The sequence below is a fragment of the Eurosta solidaginis genome, chromosome 4 (assembly GCF_040869045.1).
Source record: "Eurosta solidaginis isolate ZX-2024a chromosome 4, ASM4086904v1, whole genome shotgun sequence".
Classification (NCBI taxonomy): Eukaryota; Metazoa; Arthropoda; class Insecta; order Diptera; family Tephritidae; genus Eurosta; species Eurosta solidaginis.
The window spans coordinates 1488319-1515856 of NC_090322.1; the positions used below are offsets into that span (position 1 = coordinate 1488319).

At 42.8% G+C, this 27538-nt stretch overlaps 2 protein-coding genes and 1 long non-coding RNA gene across 4 annotated transcripts in view; 1 reads left to right on the forward strand and 2 right to left on the reverse strand.

Annotated features, from left to right (window-relative positions):
* Positions 1-20484, reverse strand: part of LOC137248475 (uncharacterized) — a 150322-nt gene extending 129838 nt beyond the window's left edge. Inside the window, exons 1-2 of the long non-coding RNA XR_010952173.1 lie at positions 20392-20484; positions 20121-20226 (exon numbers count right to left, since the gene is read on the reverse strand). This is a non-coding gene — a long non-coding RNA (uncharacterized lncRNA). The remainder of the gene's footprint in view (positions 1-20120; positions 20227-20391) is intronic.
* An 852-nt stretch (positions 20485-21336) lies between these two features.
* Positions 21337-22952, forward strand: LOC137247538 (zinc finger protein 668). Its single transcript, XM_067778524.1, has one exon. It carries the CDS (start codon positions 21435-21437, stop codon positions 22434-22436), a length of 1002 nt encoding a protein of 333 aa, XP_067634625.1. The 5' UTR covers positions 21337-21434; the 3' UTR covers positions 22437-22952.
* Positions 22716-23592, reverse strand: ND-B16.6 (NADH dehydrogenase (ubiquinone) B16.6 subunit). Of its 2 annotated transcripts, none has more exons than XM_067778525.1 (4): positions 23482-23592; positions 23311-23429; positions 23034-23254; positions 22716-22977 (listed from the first exon to the last, which is right to left on the reverse strand). In XM_067778525.1, the coding sequence occupies exons 2-4, from the start codon at positions 23411-23413 to the stop codon at positions 22840-22842; spliced, it is 462 nt and encodes a 153-aa protein (XP_067634626.1). In that variant the 5' UTR covers positions 23414-23429; positions 23482-23592; the 3' UTR covers positions 22716-22839. The 2 variants fall into 2 exon arrangements, with proteins under 2 accessions (XP_067634626.1, XP_067634627.1); XM_067778526.1 differs by having other exon boundaries at positions 23311-23425; positions 23482-23550.
* Positions 23593-27538: the final 3946 nt, after the last annotated feature.

Sequence of the window (27538 nt, forward strand, 5' to 3'; positions counted from 1 at the left end):
TCCAATCTCCCATTTCTATTGTTGTTTTTGAAATTTTTAAGGATGCTGTCTCTATATCTATGCTTTTTTCGTTTGGTGTTCTGCTTAGGAAATCAACATGTTCCATCCTTTTGCATGGTCGATGTTCTAACTTAACAATAAAGTCCTGGATACGTAGCCACCAACGTGCAATTCTTGGTATCAACTCACGCTTCTGCATCGCTGTAGTAACTGCATTACAATCAGTCACCACTACAATTTCTTTACCTTGGACGTAATATCTAAAACGCTCTAGACTACTAACCACTGCTAAAACTTCGAGTTCATAGCTGTGAAAATTACGTTCGCTATCTGTTGTGGATCTGCTATAATACGCAACTGGTTTCCAGTCACTACCTTCTCGCTGTAAGAGCACGCCTGCAATGCCAACAGAACTGGCATCAGTATGTATTTGATGATCTGCTTCAACGCGATAACCTGCCATCACCGGCTTCGATGTTAACGCTGTCTTCAACAACAAAAATGCTTTCTCTTGCCTATCAGTCCATTTAAACTGTTGATCTTTACGTAATAATTCACGCAACGGTTCGCTTATAATCGAGTACCCTGGCACGAAGCGTCTAAAATATCCACTAAGACCTAGAAAACGTCTTATATCGGTTACGAATTTTGGCACTGAAAAATTATTTACTGCCGCTGTCTTTATATTGCCTGGACTTACACCACCGGGGTGAAGTTCATGTCCTAAAAATTCTATTGTCTGCTTCATAAATTCGCATTTGTTGATATTTAAAGTAAGATTAAGTTGGCGTAAAGCTTCAAATACTCTAGACAACTTTTCGTACATCTCGGATATATTGTTACTACCAACCAATATATCATCCATATAGTGAATCATGTCACCAGGTTGAGTCCTATCTTTAATGTTTTGCATTAAACGCTGGAATACCGCCGGCGCATTTCTAAGCCCGAATGGCATTCGCTTAAATTCAAATAAACCGTCTGTTGTTATGAACGCAGTGTATTTTCGACACTCTTCTTCGATTGGTACCTGATAGTAACCACTATTTAAATCTAAGACTGAAAAATATTTGTATCTCAAGGCTTCGCTCAGCCTTTCTTCTATGTTTGGTGTAGGGTAAATTTCTTTTGTTGTAAACTGGTTTAGTCGCCTGTAGTCAACGCATAGGCGTTCACCGCCGTTTTTCTTCTTAACCAAAATAATTGGACTTGCGTATTCTGATTTCGATGGGCTAATTATGTCGCATGACAAAAGCTCATTAATCATTTCTGTTACAAGATGCTTTTTCGGCTCAGGAACCCTGTATGGTTTTTGAGCAATCGGTGTATTCGTTGTCAGTTCAATTCTCATTTTCGTCGCATTAGTTAAGCCGATGTCACAAAGCTTTTCTGCAAAAACGTCCCTATTATCTTCCAATAACGCTTGCAAATTTGAATTCTCGTCGTCCATAGTACAATTAATGTTACTAAAACTTGTTACTGGATTTTCCACGACTACCTTTTTCACCTGCGTAGAAAATGTAAAGTTGTCCGCTTTTATTTCTGCTACCATGCCGTCATTTCTAAAAATATCTTGGCCCAAAAGTACGTCCGTCGTTAAAATATCGTCATCGACCACAAATAAATTGACTTTTAAATTTATCTCATCAACTGTCATGCATACGTTGACCTTATGCTTTAATGTACGTTTTCCACCGCATATACCTAGTATTTCTGCAGCGCATGGATATATTTGGATGTTCAACTTTTCTACAGCTGATCGCTGGATCATACTACATTCACTTCCAGTGTCTACGAAAGCTAATAATGACTTACCATTTACAATGACTGGTTTTTGACAAAAATTTGTTGATTCTTGTAACTGAGAACGCTTGACAACAACTGCTTTTTTCCCGCAATTTTCTGCTTCATTATTTGGATGAAGTTTATTACAGTCTTTACATTTACGATTCTGTTTCGATTTCGGACAATTTCGCGCAATATGCCCACCTTCTTTGCAATTGTAACACGTTACGCTTTTCGTTTCGACCGCGCTTCGATTCATATCTTTAGCACTTTCTTTATTGCGATTGTTTACGTACTCGTTTTTAAACTGTTTTGTTACCGACATATTTTGTATATAATCTTCAATTGTTTCGCGCATATCTTTCAGATAATTAAACTTAATTGGAGCTATTGCTATTTGCAACTCACGATGCTTTAAACCGTCGCGAATGTATTTTATAATTGTACTTTCAGTCAAGCCATACCGTCGGCCTAGTCCGCTCATTCGAAAACAATATTCATTAACTTTTTCGTTTTGCATTCGCGTTGCACTTGCCATTTTATAATGAATTTGTGCGTCATTCAATTCAAAACTAAATTCACTTTTTAACGCACTTGCCAAATCAGGCCAATTGGAATAAAATGTTGGTGCAGCATCTAACCACATTCGTGCAGCACCTTTTAATTTACTGTACACTGCCAAAAGTAAACATTTCTCATCCCATTCGTATGCACTTATTGCACTGTCCACCCTATTAACAAATTGTGTCACTGTTAGAGAGCTTTCGTTCGTTGGGTTAAATTCTGGTATTGTCTCAGCAATTTCTTTTACACTGGCATTTCTGCCCACCACTCTTATTGAACTTTGAGGTGACATAACTATGCGCTCTTCATTTACACTAGAGCCACTACCATTCACTTCTTGTGCATTTGTCTGTTGACTTGGAACCAAACTTTGTATTTTTGTCATCATAATTTCCATCATTACTCTTAAATCATTTACTTGCGTTTGTAAATTTAATTCAGAATTCTCGATTTGGATTTCATCACTACCTAAGAAATCACACAATCGTAACACTAATTCAGCTTTTGTTCCCGTAGTTGAAAGATCATTATTACGCAGCTGCTCTTTCAGCTCGTCTACTTTCAACGTTGACACTTTTATTTTCATTTTGCTATTTTGTTTACTTCTTTTAAACGAGTATTCTAATTAGAATTTGTTTACTTATTTGTTTTGCTTCACTCGTCCTTTCGTTTGAGTTTTACGACACGTTGTCTCTTTTGTCTATTTATATTTTCATACACACGAATGGTCGTGTAAGCGAGATCGACACTTTGAAATAAATTACAACAATAACATTAACGACCATTGTCGTATTCTTTACTCGTTCACTCGCACGCTCTACACGCAGACCGCAGAGTTAATAAAAAAAATCTTGTATTTATTACTTCAAATACAAAGCTCTGATTTCTATTTTCTATGTTCATCAACCGTTCGTACATTCGTACGCCCGATAACTATACTTTGCCACAGTTATATTCGTACGCATATAATTCACAATTTCTGCGCTCTTGCTTTTGCCTTTTTTCCCCGCAAACCGCTCGGCCATTCGTACGCGCGATAGGCAACAAATTTTGGGCAACAACTACAACACGCAATTTGAAACCAACCACCGAAATTCACTTGCTCTGTCTTACTTTGTATGTATCACCGACCGATCGTCCATTCGTACGCGCGACAGGCAACACAACAACAATTACAACATGCAATTTGAACACAAACGTATTTTAGTTGTTTCTTTGCTTGCAATTTATGATTTATAGCAACGCTCTATGACACGTAAAAAAAACATGACAATATCGTATGCAATTCAAATACTTTCCGTTGATACTGCTTTATCGATAATGCTTTACCGACGCTCGTCCATTCGTACGCTCGTAGGCAAACACAACAACAAAACATATGTATGTACATCAACTTTCGGTTTGAGTCTTATGTACAGACTTTGAACATGTCTACACTTGTCAGAATGTTGCATGTATTCTGATGCAATCTTCCTGAAACGAACGAATCTTCTCAAGAATTCGTTGTTTTACACACACACATATTTTTGTTCTATTATATTTCAATATAATTTACACTGTCACTGTGAGGCTATGCGGAGCATCCCACTTCTGAACTGAAAGAGTCTTTATTCAAGATCTTTCGGGTTGTCAGGATTTTCAGGATTCCGATTAAATAAAAGCGCTGCCGATTTATGCACATTAGCACATTATAACTAACAATTCATGTTTATTAAAGTTTAAAGTTAAATATAGGAAAATATGTGTGTTTAAATGAAATTAATTAAATGGTTTTATTTATTGAAAGTAAAATGAGTATTAGAATGATTTCTCTGCCCGTTGCCGAACCGACGTTGTTCACGGCGCGTTGTTCAAATCTAAACTGCTCTTTTGTCGCTGACATTGAGTAAGGGTTGCCAATTGATTATTATTCCGTTCATGTGCAGAGATGATGTATTTCGTAGGATTAATTACTAAGGTAGGGTCAGCCTAACCGTTGTATTATATTGACCATAGATTAGGTTGCCTTTATATTGTATTGCTCGTATACTTAGGATGACCTTACACATAGGAGAGTCGTATCGCCCGATATCTCTCCTATCGCTAGTAGCTAAGACGCTTGAAGCCATTTTACTGCCCCATTTCAAGGCAACTTTGCCACTAGCCTTTCATCAGCATGGCTTTAGAAAACTACACAGCACTACCACCGCGCTAAATGCCATTAGCACCCAGATAAATTGCGGTTTAAATCAAATGTTGCGTTTCTAAATTGCACCGATGCCTGCGGGCCACCCAGATAATTTGGGGTCCACCTTTTAAGACTTGGGGGAAGGGTAGACCGTTCCAGGTCTTGCAGTAACGTGCCATGGTTGACCGTATCAAAAGCTTTTGATAGGTCTAGCGCAACGAGTACTGTTCTATGGTGCGGGTTTTGATTTAAACCGAAATTTATCTGGGTGCTAATGGCATTTGGCGCGGTGGTTGTGCTATGAAGTTTTCTGAAGACATGCTGATGACAGGCTAGTTGTTAGGGGATCAAAATATACCCGCGGTAGGTATGCCTGTCATAAGAGGCGACTAAAATACCAGATCCAAGGGGCTGTGTAGCGCAACCCTTCAGTTTGCCAGCTCAATATATAGCTTCTCCAAACCCAATTGTCAACCTCACCTATCCGCGGCGAATCCTGTTTCACTAACAGACGAGGCTCTGGCGACCCCAAGCTCCTCATTGAACTTGGGGGGTGGGGAAGGAGGGAATGGCCTGAAGGTTTAATGTGGCCACATAAATCGCTCCCGAGATGGTCGGGCTAGCACCTTAAAGGTGCTGTGGTACCGGAGCGTATCGGATCTGTATCCGGCAAAGGGCCATCACATCGATAACACTCCCCAAAGCCTTCGGGGAGCAACCTTATCGCTACAACAACAACAACAAAACAAGCCCGTCGGGGGTTTCCGTCGCGGAGACCAGAACATCTAGGAAAGTGGCACCGTCCAAGGCAGGAGCTGCATTGGGCGGATGTCGCAAACATATATATTCTGTGCTGGTGCAAAAGGTGGTAGCGACTAAGAGTCTGTTTCCTTGACCTGACACGATTGCTGCCGGAAAAGACGGGGAAGAAGACGGGCGGGGGCTGATACTCGGTATTGCTACCCACTCTACTACGGAGATTGTAGTTATGAGTGGGAGCGGCCGTATGAGCTGGTGGCGCCGTAGGGCCAGAAGGCAGTGTCCAGTCAGAATACCCGTCATGAGTCTACACTCCTCTCTTTTTAATGATAGAAGCAACTGTGTTAGTCTAAGGTTGTAAGACCTACACACAATCTTCGACACTTTACAGCCCCGCGTTTGAACCCACGCCTTTCCCGCTTGGTCGATCATGTGCAGCTCTCGCCTTCGCTTAATCTCGCCCAATCTAATTCGGACATATACGGAGCAAGCTTCAAGGGATGCGCCCTTTTTAGCTAGTTCGTCGGCTTTTTCATTCCCATCTATTCCCATATGCCCTGGGACCCAATATAGATGTATGCTTCTCCCTGTCCCAATTCTCTGCTGTGCTATGCGAGATTGTTGCCTTAACTGCTGATTGACTGTCAATATTTACGTACCAAATACGTACCAAAAAAAGAGAACAAAAATTCGCTGGCTACCGATTTATATCGCCGGCCTTTAAAAGCGTTGCAAAACAATTTCCTATGCTCGAATATTCGTTTGAAGTTTGTAAATGTTCGTGAGAAATGCCATTTGGAAATATTAAACCAAAGTCTTAGCGAGATAAATCACGTGTAGATAAATCATACACTTTACTTTCTCTATCCACCCGACCTGAACCTAGCCCACTATATTTTTTGATTTATTCCAAAGCGCCATTTACTGTGTTACCTCCCACGTCGGATGTTCGGGGGGGTAGAGCTTGTCATTTTTTAAAAATTAATTAGAAGCACAGTTATTGACGTATGCACCTACACACGCACACTTTTGTATATAAATTAAGTATATATCCAGTTAAAAGCAGTTAAAAGTTGCTCCAATTTCATGGGAGTCAATTTATACCGGTCATCACTTTTCTTTTTTGTAAACAATGCAAGGTAGGTAATAAACAGTTACACCCATTTTTTTTTTTTTTTTTTTTTTTTTTTTTGCGGGGAGGCTGAAAAATGCCTAATGCACCATAATTGCTGCCGTCGCAGCAACCGTGTGTCCGTAGACTAAAAAACAGCCCCGTTCTGGAACCGTCGCCCACCCCGGCACCACTTTCGCATTACTTCAGGGTGGCGTTCCATATTTCTCATTTTTTAAGAGCCTACTGTTGTCCCTGCGTCCAGGTTCCCGCTATTTGCTCTGAGTGTCCATTTAATCACCACTGCTTCGCATACGCATTTCTCTGCGCTCCCTCTCAGCATCCATCAGGCGTGTCATTACTATAAATGCCATTTTGCTCACTGCAGTCCAGCATTCTTTCCTGCTGCACATATGTGAAACTAAATTTCTCGTGGTAGGTTCCTCCCCAAAGACTCCATGCAAGGTGAGTCTTTCTTCGTGGAAACGGGGGCAGTAGAACATGACGTGTTCTGCGTTTTCTAACTCTGTGGTACACATTGGGCAATGAGGATCTTCCTCTATCCTACGCTTCCATAAATACTCTTTGAAACCGCCATGTCCACTCATTATTTGCGTGAGATGGTAGTTCAGTTCGCCGTGCTTCCGCTCATTCCATTGAGCTACGTTCCAAACTAGTGTGAAAGTCCAACGCCCTTTACTCGAGGCCTCCCACCGTTCTTGCCACTTAGCTATTGTTTGTGTCCTTGCTCTTTTCTTGTCTTCTTCAGATGGTCGCTCGATATTAGTGTTATACAGATCGGCCATTTCGCTTGCCAGTAAGTCCACTGGGATTTTCCGGGTTAGAACCAGGATCGCGTCGTCGGACACCGTCCGATAAGCACTTGCTATTCTTAAAGAAGCAAGTCGGTACGCTGCTAATATATATTTTTGATGGGTCTGTTTAGATCCATACCACACTGGTGCTGCGTATAGTATTATTGAGCTGGTTACTGTGGACAATAGCTGACGTATAGCTTCCCTCAGACCACCAATGTTAGGCATTATTCGCATAAGTGATCCATTAACTTTGGTAATTTTCTCCCCCACCACTCTGAAGTGCTCTTTGAAAGTTAACTTAGAGTCAATGTGCACTCCTAAGTATTTTAAGGAATCCTTTGAGGTGATTTGATGATCCCCGACAGTTAAGACTAACTCGTTCGCCGACCGTTTGGAGCTTACTAATACCACTTCCGTCTTTTGGCTAGCCAACTCCAGTCCTGTATTGGTCAGCCATTCCTTTATTCTTGCTACGGCGTCATTACATAATGCTTGAAGCAGGTCCAGTTTCTTGGCCACTACTACCACTGCAATATCATCAGCATATCCCACAATTTGCGTGTTTTCTGGTAGATCAATCTTTAGCACCCCGTCATACATTACATTCCAAAGCGTTGGACCGAGAACAGATCCCTGTGGGACGCCTCCTGTGATTTTGTACTCTTTAGCTCCTTGATCCGTGTCAAAAAGAAGTACTCTGTCTTTAAGATAGCTACCTATAATTCTGCGTAAGTAAGCTGGAGTGCCGAAGCTTTGCAGCGCTGCCATTATCTGCATCCAGTTCGCAGTGTTAAAAGCATTCTTGATGTCCAACATAATCAGTGCACAGAACTTCCTTTTATTTTGGCCTCCAGAGATAGCTTCTCTAGCTATATTGACGACTGTTTGTATTGCATCTACGGTGGATCTTGATTTGCGAAATCCATATTGACTATTCGATAAGCCACCTGGTCTTTCTAGAGTCAGCTGTAGGCGCTCACTAATTATACGCTCGAAAATCTTCCCTAGGGAATCCAGCATACAAAGTGGCCTATATGAGGATGGTTGGTCCGGCTGTTTACCACGTTTCAGCAATAGGACAAGTCTTTGTCGTTTCCACGGGCGAGGGAACACGCCTTCTTGCATACAGGCATTAAAAAGATCAGTAAATAATGTAGCCCTAGTTGTAATCGCGGCTTTAAGGGCTATGTTTGGTACTTCGTCGGGTCCTGGGGATTTGTTATCAGCAACTCTTTTTGCAGCGTCCAGCACCTCTTGCTCTGTAATTTGCGGAATTTCCGTACTTTCTAGATCCTCGCTTGGATAAGTCCAGCGATCTTGCGCCGGGAAAAGTGTTTCAACAATAATATTCATCAGTATCGGGCACGTAGGTTGCTGTGATATCGGTCCTTTAACTTTGGCCATCACAGTTCTGTAGGCTGATCCCCAAGGATCTAGGTCGACAATATCCAGCAGTTCCCTAAAGCATAACTTCTTGCTCTTTTTTATGGCATTTTTAAGTGCCTTTCTTTGTGCGACATAGGTGCTGTGTAGCTCTGCATATCGTGGTGATGAGCGTGCCCTCTGCGCTGTTCTTCGTGCTTTGTGGCATTTTCTACGCTCTTCCGCAATTTCGTCATTCCACCAATATACCGGAGTGCGCTGTGCTTTTCCGCGACTTCTGGGCATGGCAGCATCACATGCCATACATAGCAACTTAGTGATTTGAACCGACTGGTCTTCCGCATGCGATTCTCGTACTATGGCGTCCTTCCAGATAATGTTAAATATTTGTGGGTCGAAAAGGTGCTGTTTCCATTTCCTACTTTGTCGATGTCTTGCTGCTACCGTTCGTGGAGTTTCGAGCAGCTCTACGCTAATAGCTTTATGGTCGTCTTGCTATTTCGCTGCTAGCGAAGGTGAGATCTATAATGGATCGTCTGGTACCTGTATCGAAGGTATATATCCCTGGTTCATTTAGGAGTTCTAGCCTCAAAGAAGTAAGACTTTCGAGGAGAACTCTCCATCTTTCGTTGGTTCGTCTACTTCCCCACACAGATGACCATGCATTGAAGTCTCCACACACTAAAAGCGGGTGTTTACCTCGTGCTTCAATGGTGATCCCGTATATCATGTCTTCGAACTCGGCGATGGTCATGCTCGGAGGGGCATAGCAACTGAAGACGTATATACCGTTGATTTTTGCCCACGTGAATCCTGCTACCGTTGGCGTCATAATTTCCTGTGGGAGAAATTTCCCTGGTGCCCAAATTGAGGCTTTCCCTGCTGAATCTGAGAGCCAACCCTGCTCCTGGCGATTTTTGTATTGTTCAGAGAGTACCACTATGTCATATCCTCCTTCATAGACTGTTTGGGATAATAGCTCTTGGGCTGCCTCGCAATGGTTTAAATTGAGCTGCAATACCCTCATGAGACAGTCATTTTGCTGCCCTCTCGTTGTGGGCATTTAAAACTGCCTGCTGAATGTTGTCCCCCACATAGCGCGCATTTCGGTGCATTTTCGCAACTTGCAGCCTTATGACCTTCCTGGCCGCATTTCCTGCATAGGCTAGACCTATCTACAGTCTCCTTACATTTCTGAGCTATATGCCCGTAGCCCCAGCACCTATAACAGCGTTTTTCTTGCTTGAGCTCTCTAATTCGGCAGGAAACCCATCCTACCCGGATTCTTTGCGTATTAAGAACCGCCTTGGCATCATCCGCTGTAAGGCTTATAAGTGCCGACTTCGTGCCACTGTACCCTGTGCGTATGCTTTTTATGGCAGCCACATCTGGAAGTTTGATGTTGCATTGCTGGTGGAGGGCGTTGCAAATCTCCTCGGGCGTAGTAATCTCATCGAGATCTCTGCACTGTAGCGTGACCATTTGGGACTTTGTTATAACTTTAGCTGAGTCCTTTAGTACCGCTTCAATTTCTGCTTGGTACGCGCTTGTTTTCCCATCTTGCGATTTTTTCAGCTCTAGTAACAGCTCTCCTTTCGCCGTTCTTCTAATCGTTTTGACGTCATCACCCAGGGATTTTAATTCGTCGCATCTTCTCACTTTACGCAATATGTCGGCGTACGTCGCATCCCCCGCCTTGGAAATGATGATTGCATCCGGCCTAGCCTTAAGTGATTTTTTCTTGCTCTTCTTTTTGGCTAACTGCCACTCTCCCGTCTTTTGGGCTGCAGTTTCCTCTTTCCGCTCCGTCTTCTCTTGCGTTTCTTGCCGTCGTTTGTGTCCACCCACGTGCCCTGGTAAGACATCTTTTAGAGTAGTAGTGGGTTTTACCACGTTGTTCTCCTTGGTCGAGTACGAATTATTCCTCGGTCGCTTTCCTGGGGGTGATGGACTTCTATCCTTGGCGCATTTGCTTGCACGCAATTTATGTTCTAAATTCTTTACCTCTAGGGCCGACTCGATGTACAGCACTTTTATTACGGAGGCCAAGCGCTTGATTTCCGCGTGTATATTATTACGCCCTATGAAGAACTGCATCAAGTCCTCAATCGCCTTGCCTAGCTTGGTCATCTTTTTCTCTCCAGGGGGGTTTTGCTGATTTAACGCAGCTGACGCCTGCTTAATTAGCTCACTTAATAATGGTGTGCCCGTTTGAGCCTTGCTGTCGGAGTTATTTTTGCAAAGCTTCGGTGTAGCACCCGGCGACAACGCTCCTTGCTTGCTTTCGGCCTCCGCTCCTTTGGGTTTCGTTACCACTTGCGACGAAATGTTAAGGCCCCCAGCCGATGGGCCACGCCCTTCTGGAGAGCGAGCTAGCTTCCTTCCTACAAATGGATTGAACGCCATTTCATTCTCCTGTGTTTGGTTTTTTATTTTAGTATTGTTGTTGCTCATCATTTATTTAATTGGGTCCCCACTTGAGGCCGCTATCTTGGTCCGAGTGTGCAGTTACCTATATAGATCCCGTGGTTGTCTATGCGAAGGCAGGGAGGCCACGTGAAGGTTGACGCAGTCCCTCATGAAGACTGCGTTCAGAGCCAGATCAGTATTAATCGGGAGGATCTCAACCGAACCTGCACCACCAACTTAACGATGACGGACTTTGAACGTACCCCAAGGCCTGCCAAGGTTTTAACGGGACGGAGACGAATGGGACATTAACCGGAAAGTCATTTCGACGGTGTGTCAAGCCGTGTACTGAGATTTACGAATGTCACATTCGCCAGCCCTTAACAAACATATCCGAGTCGTTAATTCCAGTATACCTTAATTAAGACCTTACTGGGCTCAGTCTTAATGTGACAATCACCTTAAATTTACAAATAATTTACCTCTTTACCTTCCTGAGTGTGTATCCCACGTCGTATAGTTGCCTCCCTATCTTGGGTAGGTATTCCCTCGAAGCAACCCCGCACTAGGCTGTGGATGCTTAATTCAGGGCGGCATCTACTCGCCCTGTCACTGGAGGTTCTCAGGGTGCTTTAGGCCTTTTAAGCCAAACCCTCCTCACCAGCCGCTCTTGGTCGAGGGCTGCTTATTTGATATTCGCAGCTAACCTAATTAATAGGCCGTTCACTGTCCACCAGCAGTGACCCCCTTGGCCTGAGCTCAGCCCCATTATATAAGTAAATCAGTCAGTATGTATGTATGTATGTATATGAGAATATAAGGGCCATCAAAAATAAATTGAAGGATTATATCAGTCAAAGTGGAATTCTATCACTTCTTAGCGACAAATTCTGCGTTTGCAATATTCTTAAAAAAGAGGAGTAAAATTTTGAATTCTGACCCCGGATGATAGCAGCTCGTAATCCACCACACTTGACCTCTCTTGTCCATGGTGCAAATTTAGGAATATCTTCACAGCTAAATACCAACAAAAGGTCACTTAAAGGCATTCGGCTCTTTTTTTTTATGCAATTTGTTTCTTTATGACAATTATCACTCCCGTAAAATTATTAATTATAGTACACAAGTAAATTGTTATTAAAGTTTAGGCATTTTGATCACCCTATGGAAAATAAAAGAAGATAAGAATAAAATTTTGGCATCTAAGATACCAACTCTTATTTCCGTTTATTCTCAAAGCGAGGTGCACTAATGGAAAACTTTACTTTGGGATGCCCTAGGGCAGGATGACTTCCTCTAGCTTAGGGGTACTTGGCCCAAATAATTACTGATGTGGTATTTACAGTCAAAGCGAGAGCTGGAGTAAGTAATGCACATTGAAGTACTTATAAACAAAAAACTAAATTCGCAGAGTGTGAATATAAAAAACCACCACACTCATACCACGCCACGTCATAGGCGAATGTCACACGCTGTGAATACTAAATCACGATTCAATTGATGGATTTCAATATTTTAAGAGATTTTGCGACCAGGGCCACGACCCATAAGTATTTCATGCTGAACGTACACATGGATCGTGGTCCACATCGGAAAGTATATCGAAATTTTGAAATGCATCAACTTGGATCGTGATCCAGGGTGACCCAACAGGAAGAACCTTGCACAAAATATCTAGGAATCATCCTAGACAGTAAGCTGTCATGGAAGCTCAACGTGGAGGAGAGGGTGAAGAAGGCTTCAACGGCACTTAATGCATGTAAAAGAATGCTGGGATGTACGTGGGGCTTATCGCCCTCTCTTTCTCATTGGGTTTTTACAGCGATTGCAAGCCCTATTCTATACTATGTAGTTCTTGTTTGGTGAAAGCCACACAAAAAACAATCTACCCCAAAAAATTAGAGCGGATATGCAGACTATCAATGCTTAGCATTACGGGAGCCCTGAAAACGACCCGACGGCAACAACTGCAACAAGGCTCGGTGCCTCGGGGCAGCTTGAGCGCCGACCATACGGCCATAGTAGTATAGCGTCATCAATCACAAGACGAACAGACTACCTTATTCCCTATCTGCGCTTCGAGGGCGATCTTAAGGCCACAATAGAGGTGGACGGTTGGCGCAAGGGTGCCCAAATGGCGGACGAGGCGATACATGTGTACACAGATGGTTCCAAAGTAGTGGAAGGAGAAGGGTCTGTGGTATACTGTGCTGATCCGGAAATAAACAGATCCTACAGGCTGCCGGATTACTGTAGCGTTTTCCAAGTGGAAATAGTAGCCGTAACCAAAACAGTAGAAACCCTGGGAGAGAATAGCTTAAGCTGCAACCGTGTTAACTTTTATATTGACAGTGTATGCAGCATTTAAGGCAATAATCTCGCATAGCACAGCATCTAAATGCGTGTTAGAGTGTAAGCAGTCCCTGGAGAGAATCGGGACAGGGAGAAGCATACATCTATATTGGGTGCAGGGCATATGGGAATAGATAGAAATGAAAAAGCAGATGAACTAGCTAAAAAGGGCGCATCCCCTGTAGCTTGCTCCGTAGACGTCCTAATTAGACTGGGCGAGATTAAGCGAAGGCGAGAGGTGCACATGATCGACCAAGCGGGAAAGGCTTGGGTTCAAGCGCGGGGCTGTAAAGTGTCGAACATTATGTGTAGGTCTTACAAACTTATACTAACAAAGTTGCTTCTATCATTAACAATAGAGGACTGTATACTCATGACGGGTATTCTGACTGGGTTTAATCTGGATAGGTAAGAGTTTAACCTGTTACAGTTTCCAGATCGAAGTTGAGCTAGAGTGACTCGCGTTTCCCTAGGGAGTGTACGTGTAGCGGCAGCCAGTGGGTTAAGGCGATGGTAAGGATGTTCAAACATCTACGTATATATCTGTGTGCATATACCAGCATAGCTACGTTCACATGTGTTAGTAACTGGTAGAAAGCAAATACATTCCTAGATGTTCGAACATGTATCTGTTAGTATGCGTGAAGTTTGTTCGTGAAAGTTTATGTCTGTTGTTTCCCGCCAAAAGAGGATTGTATGTATTGGTATCTTTCGTTCTTGAGTGAAAGTGGTGAGAAAGAGATGCTTTCGACCTATGGGGTACGATCGCCAAACGATGACAGGGCATGTCTCAAATGTAAAGTACATTCAAGTGAGTGCGGAAGCTACTAAAGTCGTGGTAAAAGCAAAGTTAGTCTTTTGTGAACAAAAAAAATTAGTTTCGGTTTACGGTTGTTGCTAACCGCGTTATGGGCCCGTTAAGCACCGGCACATAGGAAAAAAACAGCTCGGTGTCCTGGATCCTATTCAGGTGAGTCAGTGAAATCCCCAGCCCCAGTCCCTGGTGCGTGTGGACTATCTCTAAACATAAATAAAATTGTTAAAAATGTAAATTAAATTAAATAAAATTAAGTACCTAAAATTCATAAACTTGAATAAATAAATATAAGTAAATACAAAGATAATGTGAAGTAATAAAATAAAATAAAATAAAATAATGAAAGTTAAAAATAAAATTAAATTTAAATAAATTAACTAAAATTATAAAATAAAATAAAATAAAATAAAATAACATACATAAATACATAAAGTCCAACATTTGAGTAAAATCTAATGCCTAGATAACAGTAAATATACAGATAAAATTAAGCAAAATAAATAAAATCAAATAAATAAATAAAAATGACACAAATAGGTATAATGGAATAATTAAATAAAAGCAAATAAATAAATAGAATAACATAACTCGATGAAAGTCAATAAATATAATTAGTCCACATGTACCCTAATGTCTGGTTTCATTGTCAGCATGGCCCTAGTCCCTAAAATTCTTTTCCCTTGCCTATTCAGAGTGCGGTACAAAGGTTTAAACTTGCCACACCAGCCACCATCATTAGTGCCACGACACGCACGCACACACACAGACATCAAAAACAAGCAAATAAGCGGGGTAGTATTGAATATCGAGGAAGGGGAAACATACAGACGGTGCCAGGCTATACGTCAAAGGAGTAGAGGGGCATCTTGTCGCACCTGTCCTGGCACCGCGATCATAAATTGGAGCATAGCAATAACCGATTGGAGGAGAGAAGCAAACGCGAGGAGAGAGGCAAAAGGGAGCAGCAGAACTGTCCGTGCGCCGCTGCCGGAGTTTATAATAGTTTCTTTTTTGATATTTCATTTGTATTTTGCTGGAACTTATCAGAGAATTTTTGTTAATCTTAATTCCCATCTCGCTACATTGAATCTGTTTAATTTGATTTTTAATCTTAATTTTTTATGTTTGTTTTAAATTTAAGTTAATTCTAGTTCTTATTAGATTTCCTTCCTTGAATTTGTTTGTATTCGTATTAACTTTTTATTTTGAAATTCAAAATTCAAATTTCTCACTCCGTTTCCTTATCTCTTCTAAGTTTTTTTTATCTTTTCAATAGTTCACCTGCCATTTATTGGCCTATTATTCCCCTACCTTACCTTTTTATCCCTCCAATTTTAAACCTTTTTTTAGTCTCCCTTGTTCGCTTAAAATTCAAATCCAAATTTAATTTTCTTGCTTTCTTTTTTTTTATGACCCTTCATTATTTTTTACCTTTCCCATTTTCGCCACCTTTTTTTTTTACTTTGCATTTAAACATTGCCGAATTTTTTTCCACATTCGCAACATTTTTATATTCGTGGCTTCACCTGCTGTTCGCACGTTTGTACGTTTTTTTATTTTCCCCATTAGCACATTTTTTTATCTTCTTTGTCACTTTTTTTGTTGCTTTAGGTTGTTATGCGCTTCTATTGTCTTATAAGGCTATTAGAATTGTTTTTTTTACATATTAGTTAAAAATTCAGATTTCGAGTTATATTTGGTGTCACACTAGAATTTTGTATTTTTTTATTATTATTTAATATTTTTTTAATTCGTATAATTTTTTTGAATTATTATCTTTTCACGCTAACGCGCATAAATTCTTTGATCCGGGCCGCAACCGCATGCCCGAATAACTTTGTAATCTCTCATTATCACCTCTTCCACCGATCGACTTTCCAATATAGCATTCTTCCCTTGGGCATATGTATGTTTATGTATTTAGGTTACACCTTCTCCACTTTGCAGCCGCGCTCTCTCTTCGACGCAGGCGCCTCCGTCGCGGGATTGATCGGTAAGTGCTAGCCGTTTAAGCTATTGATATTACGTAGGTGGGCATACTTATAAGCATACACATATGTCTGTATAAAAGTAAAATAAAGGGCAAACTTGTTGGAAGCCAGGAGAGGGTGATAATCGAGCGGGCTACAGTGGCAGCTCGATAATCAGGTACATGACGACATCTAGCAATTTTCAGTTATACCTTTCATTCATTGTTTTTTTTTGTTTCGTTTAATACTCAAGTTTTTTTTTTTACGTAAAATAAATTTCAAGCAAAAGTTGGTCAACCTTTTTATTCTATTCCCATTACGGTCGATTTCCCCCTCGATTTAAAGTTTTTGCGTTAAACCTTTTTTTTTGTCAATAAATTAAAAGCTCTCTATAACCTTCCTAAGTTTTTTTCACCGTATCCTCTATACATCTGTCTCTGTATGAACGCAACGTAGGGTTCGATACATTAGCATTAGTTAAGTATCTTTTAGTTTTAGTCTTAAGGAAGAATCAATATAATTGAAGTTTTTTTATTGAATTTTTCTTTTACGTAAGGATAAGTAATTAATAAAACGTCTTTTATAACGTTTTTTTGTTGTTGAAATTCAAACAAGCATATTTATTAGGTTTATGGGTTGAGTATATCTCATAATGATCGGCTAAAGAACGTTCAATTGGTGTGGGTGTTGCACGTGTGCAATATAGGGGTCGTGGATGTGATGCGACGGTGATAGACTAGACAGGCTAGGGACATGGGACATTAACGGACGGACACATGTCAGGCTAAGGGGGCGTTGCTAAAGTTCCGGAGTCGGTGCAACGCCCAAGGCTGCGTCAAGTTTCTACGCAGAAGGGGAGGGATGACTCCACCTGACACGGACAGACCTTTTCTTCCAGCTTTCCTTTTCTTTTCATAGATTTCAGGCATGAACCCTTTTTTTTGTTTGTATAACTGTAGGTAAGGCGGGTGAGCAAAAAACTCACCCCGCCCGACGAGCTAGCGGGGGCTTGCCAGCATGCCAAGTGCCACCTCCGCCTTACCCCAACAGTCAGTTATGCAACAATGGCGCCCAACGAAATAGCCCAGTTCGTTTTTTTTTTTTTTTGTTTAATTTTTCCCATTTTTAATCTTAGTTTCAGTTTTTAACCCTTTTGCAATTCCCGTTTCTTTACGTCTTTCATATGCTTTAATTCTCTAATTCCATTTAGCGTTTTTGTAATTCTTCCTTATATCATTTCTTTCACACCCTTCTGTATTTCTATGACAGGACAGGCGACCGTTGTAGCAGCAGCATCGCTTGGACAAGTCCGATGCGATTTGTGCCACTACAACCAATACGAGGGGGGATACTCAGCTTACCGTGGGAGTTCCTTATAGGAGCTGCAACGCTTGCGTAAGTGGGATCCTACGGTAAAGCTAGTACGATAGGAGGTAGACGTTTTTGGTTATCTGGGTGCTAATGGCATTTGGCGCGGTGGTTGTGCTATGAAGTTTTCTGAAGACATGCTGATGACAGGCTAGTTGTTAGGGGATCAAAATATACCCGCGGTAGGTATGCCTGTCATAAGAGGCGACTAAAATACCAGATCCAAGGGGCTGTGTAGCGCAACCCTTCAGTTTGCCAGCTCAATATATAGCTTCTCCAAACCCAATTGTCAACCTCACCTATCCGCGGCGAATCCTGTTTCACTAACAGACGAGGCTCTGGCGACCCCAAGCTCCTCATTGAACTTGGGGGGTGGGGAAGGAGGGAATGGCCTGAAGGTTTAATGTGGCCACATAAATCGCTCCCGAGATGGTCGGGCTAGCACCTTAAAGGTGCTGTGGTACCGGAGCGTATCGGATCTGTATCCGGCAAAGGGCCATCACATCGATAACACTCCCCAAAGCCTTCGGGGAGCAACCTTATCGCTACAACAACAACAACAAAACAAGCCCGTCGGGGGTTTCCGTCGCGGAGACCAGAACATCTAGGAAAGTGGCACCGTCCAAGGCAGGAGCTGCATTGGGCGGATGTCGCAAACATATATATTCTGTGCTGGTGCAAAAGGTGGTAGCGACTAAGAGTCTGTTTCCTTGACCTGACACGATTGCTGCCGGAAAAGACGGGGAAGAAGACGGGCGGGGGCTGATACTCGGTATTGCTACCCACTCTACTACGGAGATTGTAGTTATGAGTGGGAGCGGCCGTATGAGCTGGTGGCGCCGTAGGGCGCGAGCAGCAGCGGGTACTTGTTGTGGCTTGCTGAGCAGCAGAGCTGCTGGAAGGAAGTGGAAGGGGGGGGGGGGGGGCGCTAAGGCGTAGACTACGGGACGTGGGCGTGAACAGCAAGGAGCCACAAAATATTTATAAAGGTTACGAGGACGTCTGATTTTTGGATCTAGCCCAGAACAACCTCTCCGATGCAACCATACCTTGCACGTGCTACACTGACAAGAGTATGACCGTCCTAAAAAGATTATTTTCCGGCAAACGCAGCAAAACCATTTCCGGGGTTGGGAGACGGACCCAGATTGGGTTCGATACATCCCCGGAGCAGGAGAATATGGCGCAGTCCGGCTGCAAAGAGCTGCTGGGAGGATGACAATTTTTCGGAGGGACACAACAAATTAAATGGGGTTACACTGGAATTACACTCCTTGGTCGGGAAAAATCCCGAGTAGCTCCGGTACATAGAACCGACTGCCTTGGGAAGCGCTTCGATTCAATTTCCTATATCTATAAGCTTTTTCTAATTAAATGTAAAGCATGAATCATATAAAGGTAAAATTCTAGTTGAGGGGTCGACTGCTAATACGCGTCAAAAAATATCGAGAGAGGTGTCAAAAGACGCGTATTAATCTCGAGAACAATAATCAGAAGGCGTAAAAGAAAAATTTTATCTCTGTCCGGAGATATTTGCAGTTGAAGTTGGCGATTTTCATGTGGTTGTTGTTGTGTCGTACCCACAAAAAAAATTGTGCATCACCGTGGGGGTAGCCACGGTTATACCACACACCCGGACTTGGCATGGCGTAGCCCAGGGTTATTTTTTATAAACGTGGCCGAAAGCCGCCAACGCAGAAAGGTGTTCTGCGCAAAAATACTATGGATCCCACCCCGGTTTCGGAGGTACCCGCGGGTCTTTTTTCGTTTTTTCGTTAATATCTTTTGAACGAGTTAAAATTTTTAATTTTCCGTCTTCGGATTATTAATACTGATGTCAAGACGCGTCTCTCGATATCGTCAACTTCAACTGCAGATATCTCCAAACAGAGATACAATTTTTCTTTTCCGCCTTCGGATTATTTTTCTCGAGATTAATACGCGTCTTTTGATACCTCACTCGAAAATCTTGGCCCAACTTTAGGGTGGCCCCTAAACTGCACTACTACCCAAATTTGTTCCTTTAATAACATGAAATGCTACAACTACTGGTAATAGTCCAGTTGAGGGGTCGACTGCTAATACGCTACCAACGACGCGTCTTGACATCAGTATTAATAATCCGAAGGCGGAGAATAAAAATTTTAACGCGTTCAAAAGATATTAACGAAAAACAGGAAAAAGACCCGTGGGTACCTCCGAAACCGGGGGTGGGATCCATAGTATTTTTGCGCAGAACACCTTTCTGCGTTGGCGGTTTCGGCCGCGTTTATAAAAAATAACCCTGGGCTACGCCATGCCAAGTCCGGGTGTGTGGTATAACCGTGGCTACCCCCACGGTGATGCACAATTTTTTTTGTGGGTATAAACACAACAACAACCACATGAAAATCGCCAACTTCAACTGCAAATATCTCCGGACATAGATAAAATTTTCTTTTCCGTCATCGGATTATTGTTCTCGAGATTAATATGCGTTTTTTGACACCTCTCTCGATATTTTTTGTAGCGTATTAGCAGTCGGCCCCTCAACTAGACTATTACCATACTCCAAAATGATCGGTACGACGTGCACTACCGTGATCCCATATATATAAGCGCGACCAAAAGTACTTACCGTACTGTGATTTCACTACATTTGATCATGGAATCTCCACTTATTGTATCAAGTTTCAATGAAAGGGCCGCATTTTTATTCCTGCAGCACACACGTACAGCGGCAACTGTAATAGAAAGCATCACTATTTAGTAAAAATATAATTATCGCACTTTATCTTCACTTCTCACTAGTCTTTACTTGGTAAGTCTAGTTGAGGGGTAGACTGCTAATACGATATTTTTGGTAGCGTATTAGCAGTCGACCCCTCAACTAGACTATTACCCTTTACTTTGACTTCACAAAATACTTGGCAAAATATTTCCTAAAAATGCGTTGGAGTTAGGAGTTTCTTTTATTCTTTTCTTAATCTTCAACTTTAAACAATAATTTGTTGCCACTTTTAAAAACTAACGGTACTCATCACCTGTTCGATGAATAAGTAAAAAAGTAGTGTTGCCATGTAGAGAAACTTGTTTGAGATATTTATGGCCGCGTCATATAAATTTTCTCATGTTCATGAGATTTAATTCAGAAGCGAACACCGAAAAGTAAATTAGACTAAGCAAGTGAAACTGGCCCAGCGGGTAAGGTGGCGTAGAATATACCTGCGGCAGGTATGATTCAAGGGGTTGTGTAGCGCAGCGCAATATATATGTAGCTTCTCCAACGCAATTGTCAAACTCACCTAACCGTGGTGAATCCAGTTTCTCTAACAGCCGAAGGCACTGCTGACCCCAAGATCCACTATCCTACACCCCTGAATAAAATGAAACACACTACCAAGGGAGACACGTATCACCCGGTTGTTGTTGTTCTTGTTGTCCAACTTCGTTTTGGATACTATAACAGGTTAAACTCTTACTTGTCCAGAATCAACGCCGACAAATGTAACGTGTCCTCACATGTCACCAACCAATCATCTTTTCAATTGTAATGTGGAACCTTACGCCTCTAACGCCAACTTTCTATAGACCACCCCTGTTGAGACTGCTAGTTTCCTTGGACTCCCGTTAGAAGATTTTGATGGCATTTTATGAGTGATCGCACCCATTGAATGGAGCGATACACTGTTAACACAACACCAATTAGCGTCGAAAATTACGACCATATCCATCTCGCCCTTCACCACATTCATCACGCCACTCACCATATCCATCTCGCTATTCACCACAACCAATAAAATATGGCAGCCCCTAATTTGTCATATTGATTCACGACACCTTGGCAAGTCTGCCATTTTGACTGAATACTTGGTGAAAAAGTGTTGACTAACTACAGGAAAAATTTTGCGAAACGGCTAAAACCCTTAACAAAAGAATAAACATTTGCAACATGAACCCAAAGCGAGCCAAATTTACAACACTGAGAAGTGTAGATAAAGATGAGATCGTTCCTGTTCTAATACACGAACCTAACGCTCCAGATGGACAACACTACACATATGCCACATTTACTTCAGCCGATGAGGCTGATGGCAACGTTGTGTTATCTGGCGAACACGAGACAATTCTTAGCAGTGAAGAGGTCATCATTGACGAACATGGACGCGCTGTCACCATACAACAACTAGTAGAAACTCATGCCGTTGAGGAGGTAGAAACTGTCGAAGAAAATGATGGCACACACACCATATTACATATCTTGCCATCATCACCTGGCCCCGAAGAGATTGGCATCGATAGTGGCGGTGAAGGTAACTCGAGTCTTAGCCCATGCCCAGACGGAGGCCTACGCTCAGGTAAAACGTTTTATTGTACCAACTGCGGCAACTGTTACAGTGCAGCTGGCTCATTAAAATTACACATGCGTGCATGTGTGAAACAACGTGAAGAAGTGCCACCTGAAGAGCGGAAATGTCAAATATGCAACAAAGTTTTCAATTCAGTTTCTTATTTAAAGGAGCACATGATGCGTCACACTGGTGAAGGACCACGGCGCTGCACACGTTGTTATCGCAAATTCATAGATGAAGAAAAATGGAAAGCACACATGGAAGCACATAAACAACAAGACAAACTAGATGCTGAGGCTCAAGCATTTTCCGAACATTATGGAGGCAAAAAAATTGTAGTTAAAGAGTTCACATGCTCATTCTGTTCAAAGAACTTTACGGTTGTGTTTGAAGAAGGCCAAGTAAAGCGGCGTTATGCCTGCGATGAATGTCGGGATAAATATTCCAATGCAGAACAGTTGAAACAGCATAAGCAAATGGTTGGAGAGAAACGCGATTTTCATTGTGATCGCTGTGGGCGTAAATTTGTATTCGAAGGCTTTCTACAGCGGCATATTCCAACCTGCGATGGTACAATTAAACGTCGTCGCGATATGAAGTAATGGAAATGAAGTATTTAGATTTATACAATTACTAAGTTATTCGTACCTTGTAGATGCATACATACGTACATACATATATTATTTGTGTTTAGTTTATTTATGTTTCATTAATGAAAAACTATCAGTTACCTTTTATAAATATGCTATTTTAACTATTGGATGAGGTTGAAAGCATCATTATGATATCAGTTGTGCACTTTGGGGCGCGCAACTTTACTTATATATATTTTTCTTTAATTCTTACTGTATATTGGCTTTTGAATAAAGAAATAAATCGCATTATAACGTCATTGTTTAATTTATTTATCTTGTAATGCATTTCTTACGAAGATATTACGATTAATATATTTTGCATTATTGTAAAAGTAGATAACTGCTAAAAATAGCAGTGTGGAGCATGAGCTTATGACCACAGCTTCAAATGGGCACGTTTAGCATAGGATGCGTAATCGCAATGCGCATAAAATTCTTTGAATATTGGGGTAATAAGTTGATCCTTCGGCAATGTCTTATAAATGGGCTCACCATAATAGGTACCAACCTATAAAGGAAAAATGTTGCAGAAAATGTAGACATGAAAATTGTTTAACCACTTACTTCCCAGCCGGGTACGTTTTTCATCAATTCGGCCTCTTCGTCGCGATTGCGACGTAGCTGTTTCAGAAATTCTCGATCACGCTCGGCAATAAGTATGGGCATAATCACATTTTGTGCGGAACGCATTTCGATCTCCTCCTTTTGAATACCCTTTGCAGTTAAGTAGTAAACGTACATACCAAAAACTTGGATAAATGCGTAACCAGCAAACAGTTGAAAACCTACGATATAGTAACAATTTGTTATAATAAAATATATTTTTCTCCAATAGGCTCACTTGAGAAATAGGACTTTGCTGGCACCCGTAAGTATGGAATTTTTTTATAGCCACCAGGTGGAGGCATATCCTGTTTTTTGGTGGCATAAGCTGCGGCCGACATCCTTAGACCCTTCTAGCTGTGAATAATTGAGAATATTAAGCGATCTTAATTTTATATTAATTTCTTACTTGCTTAGTTAATAAAAGTGAAAAGATTTCGGCCAATGTTGTTGTTGTCAACTTTGACTTTTGGCGTTTGCATAACAGCGGAGCTGCCAACTTAAAACAAATGACATTCGACCAAAAACGGAAGTCGGAAATTCTAAGAGGAGGAAACTTTAAACCGTTAATTGAAATGTGTATGATTTAGAATTGTTTTAAAAGAAATTAGCCTTTGCCAATGAATATGGTTAGAACAACAAAATCATCAATGTGTACCTGGAAGTTTCGTTTATTATATCAAAGTTCTAAAAGCGAAATCGCCGTTAAAAAGGAATAATAAGGGACCGAAAGTATATGTATGCTTGTTGTTGTGTAGCAATGCTCGCCCCACCTAATAGCCGCGACCGATCACAAATTGTCATCAATATCCTCTAACGGGAGTCCAAGGAAACTTGCCGTTTCAACAGGGGTGGACCATAAGGAAAGGGGTGTTAGAGGCGTTGGTTTCACATTACAATTGAAGAGATGGTTGGTGTCATGTGGGGACACATTGCAAGCGGGGCATACATTTTGTATGTCGGGGTTGATTCTGGACAGGTAAGAGTTTAACCTGTTACAGTATCCAGAACGAAGTTGAGCAAGAGTGACACGCGTTTCCCTGGGGAGTATGCGTTCCTCTTCCGCAAGTTTTGGATAATTTTCGTTAAGTACTGGATTCACCGGGCAATTCCCGGCATAAAGGTCCGACGCCTGTTTATGGAGTTCACCAAGGACCTGCTTGTGTTTTTTCACTTTATACGGCTGGGTTCTCAGGTGCCGTATTTCCTCAAAATGCTTACGGAGATGACTCCTTAAGCCCCTAGGCGGTGCTGGTTCATCAATCAGATGTCTGTTGGGATGCCCAGGTTTCTGGGTGTTCAACAGGAACTGTTTGGTCAGCATCTCATTTCTCTCCCTGATGGGGAGTATTCACGCCTCATTATGCAGATGGTGTTCTGGGGACATAAGAAGACAGCCCGTGGCGATTCTGAGAGCAGTATTTTGGCAGGCCTGTAGTTTCTTCCAGTAGGTGATTTTTAGGCTTGGCGACCATATGGGTGACGCGTAGCACGTAATCGGCTGGCTAATTGCTTTGTATGTAGTCATGCGCGTTTCTTTATCTTTTCCCCAAGTACTGCCAGCGAGGGATTTGAGGATTTTGTTACGGCTCTGAATTCTCGGAACAATTGCGGCTGCGTGCTCACCAAAATGTAGATCCTGATCAAACGTCACACCCAAGATTTTGGGGTGTCGGACAGTCGGTAGCGTAGTGCCATCGACGTGGATGTTCAAAATGGTCGACATTTGGGGCGCCCATGTTGTAAATAAGGTCGCGGAAGATTTAGTCGGTGATAATGCCAGGTAGCCGTTTATTTTATTGCATAGCGCATCGATCTTTGGGCCTGGGCCTGTGGCCATTATTGTGTAGTCATCGGCTTAGGAAACGATTGTGACTCCTTCCGGTGGTGAAGGTAGCTTAGATATGTAGAAATTAAACAAAAGTGGGGATAGGACACCACCCTGTGGCACCCCCTGTTTAATTCTCCTTGGTTTTGATGTTTCGTTTCTAAATTGCACCGATGCCCGCCGACCACCCAGATAATTTGCGGTCCACCTTTTAAGACATGGGGGAAGGGTAGACCCTTCCAGGTCCGCAGTAACGAGCCATGGTTGACCGTATCAAAAGCTTTTGATAGGTCTAGCGCTACGAGTACTGTTCTATGGGGGGGGTATTCATTTAAACCGCAATTTATCTGGGTGCTAATGGCATTCAGCGCGGTGGTAGTGCTATGGAGTTTTCTGAAGCCATGCTGATGAGGGGCTAGCTGCAAATTTGCTTGGAAATAAGGGAGCAAAATGGCGTCAAGCGTCTTTGCCACTGGCGATAGGAGAGATATCGGACGATACGACTCACCTATGTTAGCTGGTTTCCCAGGCTTTAGTAGCGGGACCACCTTGGCCATTTTCCATTTCTCAGGTATGACAAAGGTGGAAAGAGACAGATTGAAGACATGCGCTAAATATTTGAACCCCTCTTTCCCTAGGTTTTTAAGCATCGGCATGGCTATGCCGTCTGGGCCCACTGCTTTGGATGGTTTAGCACGACCAATGGCGTCCTCAACCTCTTTAGCGGTGATGGTGATTGGGGACGCGCTGAATTTGTGTTTATGTGCACGTCTATTGGATCTCCGTCTATCTTTGTCGACCGTAGGATGCATTATATATTGTCGGCAGAAAGCGCTCGCGCATTTTTTCGCGTCCGACAGCACTTTGTCGCCAAAGGCGATGGAAACTTTGTCTTTGTGCTTAGTCGGATTCGATAGGGACTTTACGGTGGACCAAAGTTTACCCACACCGGTAGAGAGGTTACAACCTCTTAGGTGCTCCTCCCATTCCGCCCGCTTGTGTTCATCTACAAGCAATCTGATGCGTTGGTTTATATCCCTTATTTGGGTGTCGCCTGGGTCAAGCTGTCTTATAAGGTCACGTTCTCTCGCTAAGTTTGCGGCCTCCGCCGGGAAGTGGGGCCGGATTTCGGGAATTCTCCCGGCGGGAATGAAATGTGCCGAGGCGGATTTAATGACCTTACGGAAGGCACGCTCCCCTTCGCGGGCATCAGTCGGGATAGGGAGGGCAGCTAGGCGGCTGTCTTTAAATGATTTATATTCTTCCCACTTTCCTTTTTTGAGGTTTATGAAAGTGCGTTTTTCAGTGACGATGAAGTCGGCGTTACGCTCAAGCGAAATAAGTATGGGCAGGTGGTCGGATGCCAATGTTACCATCGGCTGCCAGTTGACTCAGTTTACGAGTTCTGCGCTCACGATTGAGATATCTGGTGAGCTGTGACAGCTTCCTACCATACGTGTGGGGGCGTCTCCGTTTATTGTGCAGAACGTCGTTTCTTCTATTTGATCCGCCAACATCTCACCCCTACTGTCCGCCCGCAAGTTTGAATGCCATAGATCATGATGGGCATTGAAATCGCCTAGGATAATGCGATTGTTGCCAGCGATATTAGGGCGGTATCCACTGGGGCAACAGGTGGCAGGAGGGATGTAGATGTTGATGATTTCTAGGTTTACATCGCCTGACCGGACAGATAGGCCTTGACGTTCTAAGACATTGTCCCTGCGGTCGATGCCAGGATCAAATATACAATATTGCACAGAGTGGTGTATGATAAACGCGAGGCCGCCTCCATTTCCGCTCTCGCGGTCTTTCCTGTGGACGTTATACCCAGAGCAGGTCTGCAATGCAGATCTTGCTGTGACCTTAGTCTCTTGAATTGCAGCAATGCGGATGTTGTGCCGCTTCATGAAATCGACTATCTCCGTAATCTTCCCAGTTAGTCCATTACAGTTTAACTGCAGAATTCTGAAGTGCATAAGGGGAGACGTCGCCACTCTGGGGGTAAGTGACGGGTGACTACGCCTGGGTTCGGGAAGGCCAGGACGCAATTGCTGTTGTGGCCCTAGGACTGGGCGTCCTTGGGCAAGCATTGGGGTACCCGGATGATTTGGGTTTGCGACCTGGCAACATGGCGCGATAAAACCCGTCGGGGGGTTGCCGTCGTGGAGACCAGACCATCTAGGGAAGTGGCACCACCCAAGGCAGCAGCTGCATTGGGCGGATGTCGCAAACATATATATTCTGTGCTGGCAAACGGTGCAAACGGAGGTAGGGACTAAGAGTCTGTTTCCCTGACCTACACGATTGCTGCCGGAAAAGAGGGGGGGAGAAGACGGAGGCAGGGGCTGTTGCTCAGCATTGCTTCCGACTCTACAACGAAGATTGTAGTTATGAGTGGTAGCAGCTGTTTGAGTTGTTGGCGCCGTGGGGCGCGAGCAGCAGCGGGTACTTGTTGTGGCTTTCTCAGCAGCGGGGCTGCTGGAAGGTAGTGGGGGGGGGGGGCGCTTAGACGTAGACTACGGGACGCCCTTGGGCGTGAACAGCAAGGAGCCACAAAAGATTTATAAAAGTTACGTGGACTTCGGGTTTTGGGATCAAGCCCAGAACAACCTGTCCGATGCAACCATCCCTTGCA